This window comes from Rousettus aegyptiacus, unplaced genomic scaffold (genome assembly GCF_014176215.1).
Source record: "Rousettus aegyptiacus isolate mRouAeg1 unplaced genomic scaffold, mRouAeg1.p scaffold_m13_p_1, whole genome shotgun sequence".
NCBI classification, from domain to species: Eukaryota; Metazoa; Chordata; class Mammalia; order Chiroptera; family Pteropodidae; genus Rousettus; species Rousettus aegyptiacus.
The window spans coordinates 6,283,739-6,298,704 of record NW_023416284.1 but is presented as its reverse complement, the minus strand read 5'-3'; the positions used below and the strand labels follow the sequence as shown (position 1 = coordinate 6,298,704).

Genomic DNA, 14,966 nt, shown 5'->3' with positions numbered 1-14,966 from the left:
TCTCTGAACGCTTTCTTCAATCTTATTTGTCAAACATTTTATTGAGTTTTTCATTTCTATCCTACTTTTTATTCCCCCTAACTATTTTTTGTCCTCCAAATGCTCTTTTTAAATAGTATTCTGTTCTTGCCTCTCTTTTTCTTCTGAAGACATTAATGATCGTTTTGTTTTGGTTTGGGACCTTTACTTCTCCTTGCTTTGTGTCTATATTCTTCGGTCAATTGGTTGATTTTTTTGGTTGGTCAATTGGTTGATCTTCCTCTCTCAAGTTTGAGGTTTTCCTCAGTAGCCCTTGATTTTTCTCTCATGTGTTGGGACTTAAAAGGTAACGGGAAGCTCCGAGCACATGACTGAGGCTCATCAATGAACCCTTGTCGAACCTTCAATGTCAGCATCTTTAGGTCTTTCCTCTTAGGCTGGTCACACTTCCTGGAGAAGGGGGAGAAGCCTGGACGGCTGCTAGACCCTAGGAGCTGGGTCAGGAGGGAAACTGAGGCTCTCGGCACCCAATCTACTTGCTTAATGCTGCAGTTATCTGCCTCCCTGTCTCACACTCAGCTGGATCTTCTCTTGCAATTCACTTTAAGAATCAGTCTCCACATTTCCGCTGGAGTCAAGGGATGGCAAATAGGACCTGGCTGGCTTCTTAATGCTTCCAGAAGGAGGTGGTGCTGCCAATTCCCAGGCTAATTCAGGTCCCACTGCCAACTTGGACTTGCTTTCTAGAGAGTCATTTCCACCTACCCATCTGTTTTTTCAGCTTCCAAAATATCATAACCATTTTTTTATCGCCTACAGCACCTGGTCTTCCTAGGTGGTCTCCCATCCTAGTACTAACCAGGCCCAACCCTGCTTAGCTTCCGAGATCAGACAGGATCGGGCACGTTCAAGGTGGCGTCCGGCTGCCAAAATATCAATGCTGCCGACTCGCCCATAGTCCCATCCGTGTGGACTCATGTGTTTTAAAACATTCTCTTTTCTCTCTCACAGCAGGGTTTCAGGAGGGAGCAAAAGGAGGTGCACGCGAACATTCCTCCATCTCTACCTAGAGCATCATCGTGGAGATTATCGCCCTGGAGACTCAGGTGCCTGTGGAGGCCACACACCGAGGAGGAGGAAACACAGAGGGTAGGTGGGGGCAGAGCTGGGATTTGTTCCCGGGGCGGGCAGGAGGCATGGGGTCGATTCCCAGAATTCCGGGGTCAGGACCGCTGGGGTCAGGGCCAGGTGTTAGACAAACAGATCAAAGGTGAGACAGCGTGCAAATCCAGATCGGGCCTGGCCAGCGGGACGGGAGCACCATGAGGTGGGTGGCAGCCCCCAGGGCCTCCCTGGCGGCAGGGGTGCGGGGCGAGAGCAGGCCCCCAGGGCCTCACTGGCTCCTGTGCCGCCCTCAGGCTGCTGGTCCTCTTGGGTCTGCTGTGTGGCTCCGTAGCCACACCCACCGGCCCGCAGTGGCCCAAGCCCGTGTTTGGGCGCCTGGCGTCTCCCGGCTTCCCAGGGAAGTATGCCAACAACCAGGAGCAGCGCTGGGCCCTGAGTGCACCCCCCGGCTACCGCCTGCGCCTCTACTTCACCCACTTCCACCTGGAGCTCTCCTACCTCTGCGAGTACGACTTCGTCAAGGTGCTGCCCAGGCGGGGAACGCCCAGTCCCTCTCTCCAGCCAGGAGGTCCCCAGGAATGGGCCAGAGTGGGATCTGGCTCCGGCGGGAGGTGGGGTGGGCAGGCTTGGGTCTCGCCACCCCTCCCCGTGACCCCTAACCCCACAGCTGAGCTCAGGAAGCAAAGTGCTGGCCACGCTATGCGGGCAGGAGAGCACAGACACGGAGCGGGCCCCTGGCAACGACACCTTCTACTCACCGGGCCCCAGCCTGGACGTGACCTTCCGCTCCGACTACTCCAACGAGGGGCCGTTCACGGGCTTCGAGGCCTTCTACGCAGCAGAGGGTGAGCTGGGAGGAGGCCTGCGGGGCTGAGATGACCCACCGGGGACAACTCTGCCTTGGGCCAGGCCACCCTCACTCCTTTGAGACTCCCCACCTCCCTGAGGCTGGACTCCTGCCAAACCAGGAGAGAATCCTCTGTCTTCTGACACACCCTGCAATGCAAATATCAATAACCGCTATGACCTCAGCTCAGAACTGGGCTCCAGTTCTCTGCCCTGCGCAGGGCCGGGGCTGAGCGAGCCCATTCACAGATCGGCACTTAAGCTGAGAGTGCTCAGAGCCTGGCGCTTCGAGTCTCACACTCAATTTCAGCTTCTGGCTCCTACGGGGACCAGCTGTGTGAGCCTGGGCAAGAGGCCCAACCTCCCTGCTCCTGCTAGGCCGCTGTAAGGGTTCCGCGGAACCTGCGGAGTGGCCCCGCCCGCTCTCCACTGGGTTCGGTTGGTTGCTGGCTGCTCCCTTCGCTAGGCTAGTAGCCTAGCCGGGGACCTTGAGCAGGACACTTATCCTGTTATTGGTTTTAAGAGGTGTTATTTACTTCTCCCTCCAAGCGTTGCAGGGAGGTGGCAATGACCCTAGGCCTCTAGCACCTGGCTGGGCACCTTAGGGCACAGGGAGGCTCCTCTCAGGTCAGCCTGAGCCTGAGCCCAGGCCCGGCGCTGTCTCCTCTCCCTCCCTGTTGACCACCTGCCTGGCCCACCCCTCCCCCAGACATTGATGAGTGCCAAGTGCCCCCAGGTGAGGCACCCACTTGCGACCACTACTGCCACAACTACCTGGGCGGCTTCTACTGCTCCTGCCGTGCAGGCTACGTTCTCCACCAGGACGCACGCACCTGCTCAGGTGAGCTGCAGCTGCCGGGGGCACCCTGCGCCTGGCGCAGCCCCCATCCTCCTCAGGGTCACGGCCGGTCTGCCCTGGGGTCGGACAGACCACCACGGGCACTTCTCCGGGGCGGCGTCAGCCACATCCTCTAAACCCTCCCCCTCCCCCATCCTTGGCTCACTCCCGTTCCCCTCTGGCTCATTCATTTGTGGATCAGCATGTATTCAGCCCCCACTGTGCACCAGGCCCATCTGGGCTCCGGGGGCCCCCCATATAGACGTGTTGCCCTCCTGGGGCAGCTCCCAGGGTGGAGGAGTTGGGGGGGCAGTGCGGGGGGGGGGCTCTAACCGTGGCTGCACAAGCTTCCCTCCACGAAGCTTCAGGGCCCGGGGCAAGGCCTGCTCAGAGCCGCTGGTTCCCGGCTCCCAGCAGGCTAGCCCCTGTGGACCCCACTGCCTGGAGGACGTCCCCCCAGGCGCCTGGACAGAAAACCAGCTAGCGCCCCGGGGCGTGGGGACCTCCCCCCCCCCCCCCCGGCACTGACCCTGCCTCTGCCACCCTCCTCCACGCGCGTCTCCCCCAGTTTCTTCCCCAGCGTCTCTTCCCGTCTCTGTTCTCTCTCCTAGAGCAGCGCCTCTAGCCTCCCCTTTGGCTCCGCCGGCCAAGGCAGTGGAAGCCAGGGCGAGCCCAGCTGGCTGCAGTTCTGGGTCGGGCCAAGATCTCTGCTGCCCGCAGCCCCCCCATGCACCCACCCTCGGAACTAACAATAAACCTGGCTCCACTTGTACCTGCTGCTGTGTGTCTCTGGGCGGGAAGCGGGGGAGGGCAGTGGTGTGCACCCTGGCCCCCTCCCCTCTCTCCCTGCCCTCCTCGCAGTCTGGACCAGCCTAGCTGGTGGGCGGCCCCCTCCATAGGGCCACAGGCTACTTTCTCAGAAGGCTCTGCCAGCCCCACACCCCCATTTTGAAGAGGGGCAGAGGGTTGCCTGAGTTCACATGCAGACAGAGCTCTCTCTCTGCTCCCGTGTACCAGGTACCCAGAGCTGAGCTCCGAGCATCCTGTACCACCTCCTGTTCAGAAGGCAACTCAGGCCCCGTGCACAGGGCTGGAGGACCCTGACCCAGGGCAGCGAGGCCCGGGGAGGTCGTCACTGGGGGTCGGGCTGGTCCTCCATATCCATGCGGATTCGTTCTGCACCATGGGGACCAGCCACAAGGAGGAAGGCAGAGTTGGGACTCCTCACTCCCTAGAAGCCTCCCAGCTCCAATGCCTGGGTCCCCCCAGGCCTGGGGGTGGGGTAGACCCCTCCCATGAATGAGCCTTGCTCCTCTGCAGGGCAGAATGAGCTGTTCCAGTGAGGAGGGTCCCAGACCAGCTTATAATCAACCGCCCCCCAGGGCAGAGCCCAGACCAAGCAAAGGCGGCCCTTCCCGACCTCCTGCCCAGCCCAGGTGGAGACCCAGGGGAGGCTGGACTGGCCTTGGCTGGGCATCAGTGGAAATGCCATGGTGGATGAACTTGGGGGTTGCTGGGTCAGGGTCAGGGGCCCTCAGCCCAAGGAGACTCGCCCCCTTCTCTTCTCTTGCTTCTTTCCTTCTCAACAGAGCCTGACCTAGCTCACTCCCCTCACCCTCAGGGCGTGAGTCTGGCCCAGGACCCCCACCACCAGGAACTCCAGTTTAGGGCTCCCACCCCCCTGGGAGTGTGAATGGGGGCCCCTGGAGGATGCACACCCAAGAGTCATCTGTTTCAGCTAAAGCCTGGAAGCTGGAGAAACCTCTTCCCTAAATTGTCCCTTCAGCAACTGGGGTGGGGTCCTTGGTCTCTAGAGGCGCCTCTGGGGCTGGCCTTGTGCAGAGCCCTGCCCGGACCACAGAGTGTGGACGGGTGGGGCAGAGTCATCGGCTGGCGCCAGGCTCACGCCGCCCTGTCCTCTCCCCTCTTCCCAGCCCTGTGCTCAGGCCAGGTCTTCACCGAGCGGTCCGGGGTGATCAGCAGCCCTGAATACCCCGAGCCGTACCCCAGACTCTCCAGCTGCACCTACAGCATCCATCTGGAGGAGGGGTTCACTATCATCTTGGACTTCGTGGAGTCCTTCGACGTGGAGACGCACCCCGAAATTCAGTGTCCCTACGACCTCCTCAAGGTCTGGTCCCCAGGACCCCCCACCTCATCCTGACTCCTGCAGGTCCTGAGGTGACAGGGACTTCTCTGCTTTCAGGTTCAAACCGACAAAAAGGAATACGGCCCGTTTTGTGGGAAGACATTACCCGGCAGGATTGAAGCCAAGAGCAACTTTGTGACCATCACCTTTATTACTGATCAGTCAGGAGACCACACAGGCTGGAAGATCCATTATACCAGCACAGGTGAGGGCAAGTGGGATCCTGGCGGGAAGCTCAGAGCTCCCATCTCTTCCAGCAGCCATGGAGAACCGAACTCTTCCTGGCCAGGTCTGGGAAATGCAGGGGAGGAAAAAGTTGTCCTTGACCCTCTTAGCATCACTGGCTGGGTCTGAAAATGATACTGACAAAGACAGGTGAACAGGAGAGAAGGCATACCTGTTCATTTCATGTAAGTTTTCCATGGCACGGAGCCTTTGGAAGGAAATGAAGACCCAGAGGAACAGCGAGACCTATACACATTCATGCCTGGTCGTGGAGGAATAGTGGAGGTTATAGACTACTGGGGAAGGTAGCAACCTGGGGAAACCCATCAGGACCTGTTAGTTCCTCTGCTTCAGAGATAAGGATGCTCTCTCCTCCAGGTATGGGGAGGGTACCTCTCATGAGGGTGTATGACTCCCTCGGGGAAGGGTGAGGTGGGGAAGGTCAGAGTAGCCTTGCAAACACCTGCTTAAAATATTCCACATGCCAAGATGCTATATTTTGAGATAGTATGTCTTGAAGATAGTACGACCATCAGAAGACAGAGCAGGTTTGAGTGGAGGTGGTCTGTGAGGGAATGGCGCCCTTGGCACCCACCCACCTGTGGGGGAGGAACAAACTTTCCTCTATGCTCAAGTTTCTTTCTAATAATCAAATAGACATGAGAGAGATTAGAAAACAACCACATTTAACACGAATACATGGGAACCTCGCGTACACAGAGTCAGAGGTCCCACACGCATTAGAAACTCAAAGGCAGAAAGGGAGAAAGGGTCCGGATGACATTCTGGGCCCTGGATGAGGTAAGGCACCTTGGGGCTTCAGAAGGTCACTGCGGGGAGGACACAGGTTTGGTAAGGAGTGGTTTGCCCAGCCCTATAGATAGTCTCAAAGAAGTTATCTCTGATAATCTCTTATTATGGGCAAGGCCCCTAATTAAAAATCTAGATAGGTAAGGGAGGGGCAGAAGTTTCTCCTGAGCCAGAAGCTAAAGTTGCCTTTAGTTCAAAACAATTCGCCTGGCAGAGGCACACCTTGGGGTGCCTGAATCCCCTCACACTCACCCATCTGCTTCCTCACTCTCCATCCAACCTCTCCTCCTTCCATGTGCAGAGAGGAAAAAAAATTTCCCTCCACCCTTCTAAGTCCTTGGCTGAAAACAAAAGACGGATTAACAAGAGAAAAACAAACAGAAGTTTATTAATATGTATATCTTACGTACACAGGGGAGATAACCCAGGGGGGAAATGAGTAAGTCCGGAAGGTGGCTTAGATTTTCAAGCTAAGTATCATCTTCGGCTCGTCCAAACCTGTAGAAAAGTTTTATATTTGAGCCAAAACTGAGGACAGATTTTGCTGAGGAGCAAGATCTCAAATACTCTGGAGATTAAATTTGCAGTTTCTTTTGTGCCGCTGAGATTAAGGAGGAAACAGAAGGAAGATGTCAGGGAGGCGGGAGAAAGCAAGGCAGAGATCAGATAAAGGGACGGTTCAGATCTCGGGCTCTCTTGGGGGTGGTCTCCCTTCAGAAAGAGGGGGCTGAAGGGGGACGTTTCAAAGGCGTGTCACCCTAGATGCACAGAAAGAAGGGACAGGGCTTGCTTGAGGCAGAGATACGCCTTTTACTAAAGAATTGTATCCCGGGGGTGGGACTATACACCTCAACCTGCCCTGTTAGGACTTACGGTCCGATGGCCCTGTGAGGTTACTTTCTCTAGAGCCCCCCCCCTTTTTTTTGCACACAAATTAATAAAACTCCTAAAACTGAAGTGTTGGCTTCAGAGGAGTTGACGGAGAATCAGGTTTGCCAGGCTGGTGGGTAAGAAGGGGCTGGGACAGAGCCTTAAGGTGTGTGGGAAAGACGGACAAGCAGGGCACTGGCCTGGGTACGAGGTGGCTTTGGGAAGTCCTGGGCTCCTACAGGGCCACCAGGGCTGTCCCTGTAGGTTGGGGCCTGCTGGGATCAAGAGCCACCCTGGACACACATCAGTTGCTGGGAGAGGAAGAGGAGACTCAACAAATGACCAGTACATGCTGAAGGGTAGCTGTGGGGGATGGACTGGAGCCTCGAGGTGACAGCAGGCCAGGATTTGAGGACCAAAGTGGAAGACAGGCTCTCCCTGGAGGCCTGAGCACTGTGGGCGGGTGCCCAGGAGGGGGACCCCAAGGCTTCCTGAGCACCAGCTGTCAGGGAGGGTTAATTGCAGCCCCCTCTTTCTGAGCACTTAGCAAAGCGCTACCCTAGGAACTTCCTGGTCCACACTCAGAAAAGCCCTGGGAGGTGAGCAGCCATTGTCACCCTACAGATGGGGAAACTGAGGCTCAGAGAGGCTGACAGTCACCTCCAGGAATGGAGAACTGTGACTTAAACCCACGGAGTCTAGCCTTCCCCTCCAAGTTACAGCCCCTTGGTTTTCAGCAGCGGGTGTGACGTCCCATTGGTGGTGACCGACCTAGCTTACTACATGCCGGGCTTTCTCGCATAGCTTTGGCTCTGCCCCTGCAAGGCGACAAACCCTCATTTGCACAACAAGCAACTGAGAGCCTCGTCTTGCCTTTGGCTGTAAGTCTTAGGAACTCTGCAGGACCTGTGCGAGTCCTCTTTGCCTGTTAAATGTCTTATTTATAAATCAAGAACTTCGACTGCTCAGTTCCGACTCGCGGGCTGTAGACGTCATGGAAACCGCTAAGCCTGATTTCCTCCGCGCAGCCCTGCCGTGCCCCGATCCGGTGGCACCACCTAATGGCCGAATCTCACCTGTGCAAGCCAAGTACATCCTGAAAGACAGCTTCTCTGTGTTCTGCGAGACTGGCTACGAGCTTCTGCAAGTAAGTTAATAAGACAAAGTTAATACTGCAGGGCGGTCCTGGCGGGGTTTAAACGGTGACATATCTATGTGGGGAAATAGCTGTTGTCCCCACGGTAGTTTCTTTTGCTTGTGATTAAATAATAAAAATCAAAGAAATGTTTGCTGAGAAGAGGAATAGCTGTGGAGGACTTTTTATTCTTAGGGATTTTACTTTTTTTTTTTTTTTAATAAAGCTACTCTGGAAAGAGAGTGATTAAAATGGATGACTTTTCTGTGTTCACATATGACAGCAGCGCTTGGTAAAGGGGCTGAACCACCAGGACAAGTTTGTTCGGCTTGTGCTCTGTTCTGTCAGCATGAGTTAGATGACGCTCTTCCTCCTGATCAAATGATGACCTTTATGGCAAACAACTTCTGGGCCAAAAACAATTAAACTATGCAGGGAAATGGTACAGTCAGTTACGAACAGTGGCCGCTGCTTAAAGGGAGGCCAATTTTAAAAAAATGCGTGAGATTCACGTGTCTTCTTTATGCTCTTCAAAATTGTCACTGAATCCCGGTGGTAAAAAGTGATAATAATGAAATGATAACTAGATATGTATGAAATCTAGTCCTGTGAAGGGGCAACATCAAAAAAAAGAGCCACTTTCTACTTTGCAAACTTTTTGGGCAGGCTCTTCACAGCTCCTTGGAGTAAACCTGTTGGATTAAAAAAAAATCACTCAGGTCTCCTTTGAAACATAAAGCTTCTGCCTAAGCTATCTTTTCATTTAGTGTGCTTTAGACGAATATTTTGATGTCAAAAACCTCTGTAAGCGGTATTAGCGATGACAACACATTTGAGAACACACACGTGAAGTTTATGAAGGCATCTCCAGCTAATGACCACAAGCTAGAAAAATTCAGACACGTTCGCTCCGTGCCTCCTGGGGTTGGCCCTTCCCAAACTGCGGACCACCACCCAGCCCCTGGCACTTAATATAAAGTTGAACGTTAGCCGAAACTGGCGAGACATGCTCTCGGGGGAAGGTGGAAACCAAGATACACCTCATAAATTGCTGCAGAGGTCAACATTCGAGTCCTAAAATGCCGATACGCCTTGAAGGATGACCTACATCGTGCAGGGGACATAACCAGCAGAGGCGTTAGCGGCACACGGGCACTTGCGCCGAGGGAGAGCTGGACTGTTTCCAGCCCTGTAGGCGCCTCGACCCCCTCGGGGGCATCTCATGAAACACTAGAAGAGGAACTACTGTGGGAGCATAGCTTTGGGGAGTGATTTTATGATGTAAACAGGAAATTAATATTTTCTGAATTCCTCTTTAGGGTTCTTTGCCCCTGAAATCATTTGCTGCGGTCTGTCAAAAAGATGGATCTTGGGACCAACCGATGCCAGAGTGCAGCAGTACGGTCACGTGACCACCACTCCCAGAACGCCTCTGCTGCTGTTACTGCTTCTGCCGCTCCTTCCGTTTGTCAGGGCTTGAATCCAAATTTGCTTCTTTTCCCCAGTCTCTCAGTAGTGCACTTAGAGGTGAAAATGAAACCCAGCTACTAGGAAAAGTATTTGCTTTAGAAAAGCGCGATCTTAAAAAAATACTTTTCTAAGTACCAAATATAAAGATGGAAAGTAGGGATTATTTTAATACTCATAATTTCGCTGTATAGAAGTATAAATAGTTACTATTTGGGTGTATACCTCTCCAATTACACACATCTCACATATATGTAAGCATGTACAGGCTTCTTCTGTAATGTCGGGTTATGTATCTACATATGTACATATATAGATGTACATATACACACCAAACTGGGGCATGGTGTGTGCTGCCATTTTGTGAACTAAGAATCACATCTTATTTTCAATTATAAAACAATGTTAATCGGAAAAATATGTAAATTTACGGAAGTATACGGTGAAAGCCACTCTTGCCTAAACTACCGCTGAGAGTCTGGGGTCTGTTCTTTCGCCTTCTTGATCGCTTATGCTACGGATACTAACACATTTCACTATTTCGCGCTTTTTAACCAAAGTGCGATGCCGAACCCGAGGGCAGTGCGCTTTTCCCCTCCACACTGCGGGGCCCCCTCCCGCATCAACCCCCGCATGAACAGAGCCACTCGAACTTCTTACTGCGCAGTACCCCGTCACACGCCGCTGTTAGTCCGTCTGATTTCTATTGTTTCCAGTTTGCCATTACATACACTGCACATGCATCTTTGCACATTTTGTGCAAGGGTCACTACAAAATTCCTAGGGAAATGTAAATATTTTTATGTTTATGTTTAAAAAGCAGCCAAGAAGTGCTGGTACTGACGGGAGTCAGAGGTCTGGGTTTGAGCTCTCATTCTGCCACTTTTTGCTGGGTAGTTATGGGCAAAGTACTTGGCACAGAGCCAGGCATATAACTATTAAGTTGCTGAAAACTATTTCAATGCCGTCTTTTAAAAGCCACAGAAATACATCCACATTTAAAAAAAATGTCTGTGAACTTTTAGGCCAATAGCACTTGTCTCACGAATTGTTTAGTTATTGCACATTAGTAATGTCTTAACGAGTGTGAATTCTAATCCCAGGTTCAAGGATATGACTCCAGGTCTAAAGTCAATTTATGAAAAGGCTAAGAACACGCTGAGCCCTTCGACGTGCTGTTCGGTATCCGTTTCTACTCTCAGGGCCAACCGGGCACCCCTTTCCAGGGAGCCTGGCTGCAGCGCATGCGCCGTGCCTTTTCTTCCGTCCCCGGGGCTGGTGTCGCTGCAAACCTTTATTCAGAAGCGAGAGCGCTAAGAAGTCCAAGTGCTTTCAAATCCTCTTCCTTCAGGAAAGGTGTCATACCACTCCTTCCAGAGGGGATTCTCCTCAACCTAGCCATTTAGTCAGGGACAGGGATGAGTGATGCTTTAAGATCACACCAAAGCAGTTAGTTGTCGCCATTCGGAGGTGAAACTGACGGCATCCACCCCGTGGGGAAAATGGGGCTTTGATAGCACCCCATGGCACAAGTGCCTATCTCAGCCTCCAGATCTCTTTAACATTAGAACTGAACACCCAAACTGAGTCCTCCCTGTCACATTTTTCAGTTGTTGACTGTGGCCCCCCTGATGACCTACCCAATGGCCAAGTGGAGTACATCACGGGTCCCGAAGTGACCACATACGAGGCAGTGATTCAATACCGCTGTAATGAGACCTTCTACACAATGACAACAGACCACGGTACACAAAGCGGTACACGAATCGTTCAAAGCTGGGGTGGGTGACATCTGGAACCTAAGTCCTCATGATCTGAAAATGAACTTTAACCAACATTTTTGGCTAAAGCTAGACGAAAGATTAAAAGGCACTTCTCCCACCAGCTAAGTGAAATATTATAGCTGAAGTGACTTTAATGTCAATTTGCACGAATCTGAAAACAGATCTTATCTAGTAAATGACTACTACAAACACACAATATATTCCAAATGGTTTAATTTAACAAGGCAAAAACCTTATCATTAAGCACTTGAGATCTTGATACATATTCAAGTTACACATCTAAAAGGTTTCCACTTTGCAGGCAAACATGGTAATGCAGAGACCTCCTATTTATGAAATCATGTAAAATGGTTATTCAGACACCTCTATTTCCCACTGATGCTCAAGAATCAACATTTTTCAAGGAGGTATTCAAGCAAATGACAACCACCCTACACATGTAGTTAAACATTTTTGCTTTTCCAATGATCTGCAGGTAAATATGTGTGTGAGGCTGATGGATTCTGGACGAGCTCCAAAGGAGGAAAATCACTCCCAGTCTGTGAGCCTGGTAATGGATGCATCTATACGAGGGATTTGTAATTGACGGAAAGTAGAACCGGGTGTACGTACAAGCAGGGCTTTCGCTGTGGTAGGCAGAAATGCAACTCTGGCACTTGGCTCTGAGGCCGAGCTATTGTTTCCAAACAGCTCGTCCTCATCACCCGCTTCCACGTGGAGAGGTTGGGAGGTGCTGGCTCATTTGAGTATTTTGGCCTTACAACCAGGCGAGCATAAAAAATTAAATGATTTTTTAAATTATCTCGAACCATTCATTTATAAACATGAGCACTTCTTTTGAGTTACTTTTCTTCTCTGTAAAAATGCTATTAAAATCCAAAGCTAATAACTTCATTATTTCCCTAAGCAATTGTTTTCAATGACATCGTTTTTAAACATTAATGCAATTTGCCTTTTAATAGTGCTTAAACAAAAAATTTTTTTAACCAGAATTGGCTTTGAAGATAATAGAATATAGATTTTAAAAAAATCAGAAGGGTAATGCTATGTTCATTATTCCTGTGTTATCTGGCGTAGTTTTTTTTTTTTTTAAACCTATCTTAGCTTACACGTTTTTAAGTTTGAATCTAAGTATTCTGCCACAACAGGAAACATTATTTGCTACATCAATAAGTGTATTTCATTAGTAACATAATAGTAAAATTTGGTGTTTGGAAGATTCAACTAGACCAAAAACAATTTCTGAACCTGAAGGTTCTTGGCGAGTCTAATTTTTAAAACATTTAAATGTTCAAAGGCGAAATGATTTTGCAAATCCTGATAGTGGACTTAGTTCCTGCTTCTCCCAGAACTACACGGTAAACACCCCATTTTACAAGTAGGAAAACAGAAGCAACGAAAAGGTTCTTCTTTCGCTTTCTGTGCACATCGCCCAGCGCATCAGCTCAGACAATTCCTGGTTGCCTTATTAAGTAATTTCCCCAATTGGATAGACCATTAAAAAAAAAAAAAAAAGTTTCTAAAAGGTAATTTTCACTCACCTCATTTTCTGAGGAGCTAAAAATTACCAATCGGGTCTTTGAACCGTGCTGTTTTTAGGTAGCCTCACTTGCCTGTATAGATAACCAATTCATATGGTGTAATTTTTGGTCGACCTTAAATATATACAACTCCAAAGTGGAAATAACTGGAGAAAACCACCACTGGGTTCTCATAAAGGCTCTATATATCTGCTTCTTCCTCCAGTTTGTGGACTATCAACTCGTAGGACAGAAGGGCGCATACACGGAGGACAAAACGCAAAGCCTGGGGATTTTCCTTGGCAAGTCCTGCTACTACTAGGTGCCACTACAGCAGCAGGTGCACTTTTACGCGACGACTGGATCCTGACAGCTGCTCACGCTGTCTATGGGCAAAAGGATGCCTCCTCCCTAGACATCAGAATGGGCGCCCTGAAGAGGCTGTCACCTCATTACACACAAGCCTGGGCAGAGGCCATTTTTATACATGAAGGTTACACCCACGATGCTGGTTTTGATAACGACATAGCACTGATTAAACTGAAGAACAGAGTTGCAATCAATAGCAACGTCATGCCTATTTGCTTGCCAAGAAAAGAAGCCGAGTCCTTCATGAGGACAAATGACATCGGAACTGCATCCGGATGGGGATTAACCCAAAGGGGCTTTCTTGCCAGAAGTCTAATGTTTGTTGACATACCAATTGTTGACCATCAAAAATGTACTGCTGCATACGAGAGGAAGCCCTATCAAGGGGGACGGGTAACTGACAACATGATTTGTGCTGGGCTAGAAAGCGGGGGCAAAGACAGCTGTAGCGGTGACAGCGGAGGGGCACTAGTGTTTTTAGATAATGAGACACGGAGGTGGTTTGTGGGAGGAATAGTGTCCTGGGGCTCCATTAATTGTGGGGAAGCACATCAATACGGGGTCTACACAAAAGTCATGAACTATATTCCCTGGATCAAGAAAATAATGAACAATTTTTAATCTCTATGTCTTCAATCAGTAAATGAGTCTTTAAAAAATAAAATACCTGTAAAAGTAATGTGACCTGAGACACATTAACACTGTAGTTTGTCGCTTCATTCAAAAATTAAAACCAAATGACCCGCGAGAAGCTTGCAAATTTTTCACCCTTTACTCTTTGATTCAACTGGACATAAACCATTACAGTGATAGTCATCTTTGCCAAGGCAACAGTAACTCACTGGTTAAATGTGCATTGAATTATTTACAAAGTCCAGTATCTTTTGGTACTTGGCTTTTTTGTTAGCATTTCTACAAATAGCCTGTTCACGTTGACTTTTTTCTACTATTTTTGTACTTGTTCTTATTGATCTTTAAGAGTTTTATATAACACAGCAGTACTGGTTCAGGAATAACCTTGAATCACAAGTTTTTTTGCAGATGAACTGGAAACATGGGAATATCAATACTTTAGCCCAGGTACTGATTTCCATATTAAAATCCAATACCACAAAACAGTGAGATATAATTTCTCAAGTTGACAAACAAAAAGAACATGGAAAAGCACTATAACACATTGTCAAAGACAACATAAATCTTCTAAAGGACAATTTGGCAATATATTTCAAGCATGCAAACTCTGACCTACTAATTCCAATGCTAAGAATTTAATTTAGTCATGAGAATGAGCCCAGCACTTAGACATAATCTCGATATTTTTCAAATTAAGACGATGACTGAATCAAATGCAGCATATTTCCATATGATAAACACAACATTGGAAATAAATGGTGGTGTTATAGATAAACCTAGTATTTTTTTCCTTACAATGAACATGTAATTATGTGGGTACACTTAACCAATGATCACAGATTATACAATAGCTGAGTATAGAACTCAAAATACACAATTAAGAGATATTCTCCTAATTATCACATACACCTTCTGAATTAAGCAGTGACCTTTCCTTTTTCCTAAGGTCAAAATTCAAGCTCTGACTTAACCTTAAAAATCTCATTTCATTTTAGCTGGCTAATCTTTCCTAAAATGTTTCAATAGTTAATAGCTAACAAAGTTTTTCATTCTAACCAAAGAGTTACCACTATACTTAAAAAATTCATTGTGAGTTTTGGCCTAATTTCTCCTGTGCATATAAAGTGCAACTTCTTAAGACTCAGTTTTTAAAGGTAACTTTACAGCATCTTTGTCACATATAAAAAGGAAATTGTGTTTTCCAGTAAGACTCCAG

The 14,966-nt window shown here is 49.3% G+C and overlaps 1 protein-coding gene and 1 pseudogene across 4 annotated transcripts; one reads left to right on the top strand and one right to left on the bottom strand.

Annotated features, from left to right (window-relative positions):
- Window positions 1-789: 789 nt before the first annotated feature.
- Window positions 790-910, bottom strand: LOC118606863 (annotated as a pseudogene).
- A 344-nt stretch (window positions 911-1,254) lies between these two features.
- MASP2 (mannan binding lectin serine peptidase 2) lies at window positions 1,255-14,852 on the top strand. Of its 4 annotated transcripts, XM_016149384.2 has the most exons (11): window positions 1,255-1,306; window positions 1,398-1,626; window positions 1,772-1,949; window positions 2,660-2,791; window positions 4,723-4,919; window positions 4,995-5,142; window positions 7,871-7,989; window positions 9,297-9,375; window positions 11,055-11,189; window positions 11,704-11,778; window positions 12,975-14,852. In XM_016149384.2, exons 1-11 carry the CDS (start codon window positions 1,302-1,304, stop codon window positions 13,736-13,738), a joined length of 2,061 nt encoding a protein of 686 aa, XP_016004870.2. In that variant the 5' UTR covers window positions 1,255-1,301; the 3' UTR covers window positions 13,739-14,852. The 4 variants fall into 4 exon arrangements, 3 of the variants coding, with proteins under 3 accessions (XP_016004870.2, XP_016004871.2, XP_016004872.1); XM_016149385.2 differs by lacking the exon at window positions 12,975-14,852 and having other exon boundaries at window positions 11,704-12,743; XR_001597469.2 differs by lacking the exons at window positions 9,297-9,375; window positions 12,975-14,852.
- The last annotated feature ends 114 nt before the right edge of the window (window positions 14,853-14,966 follow it).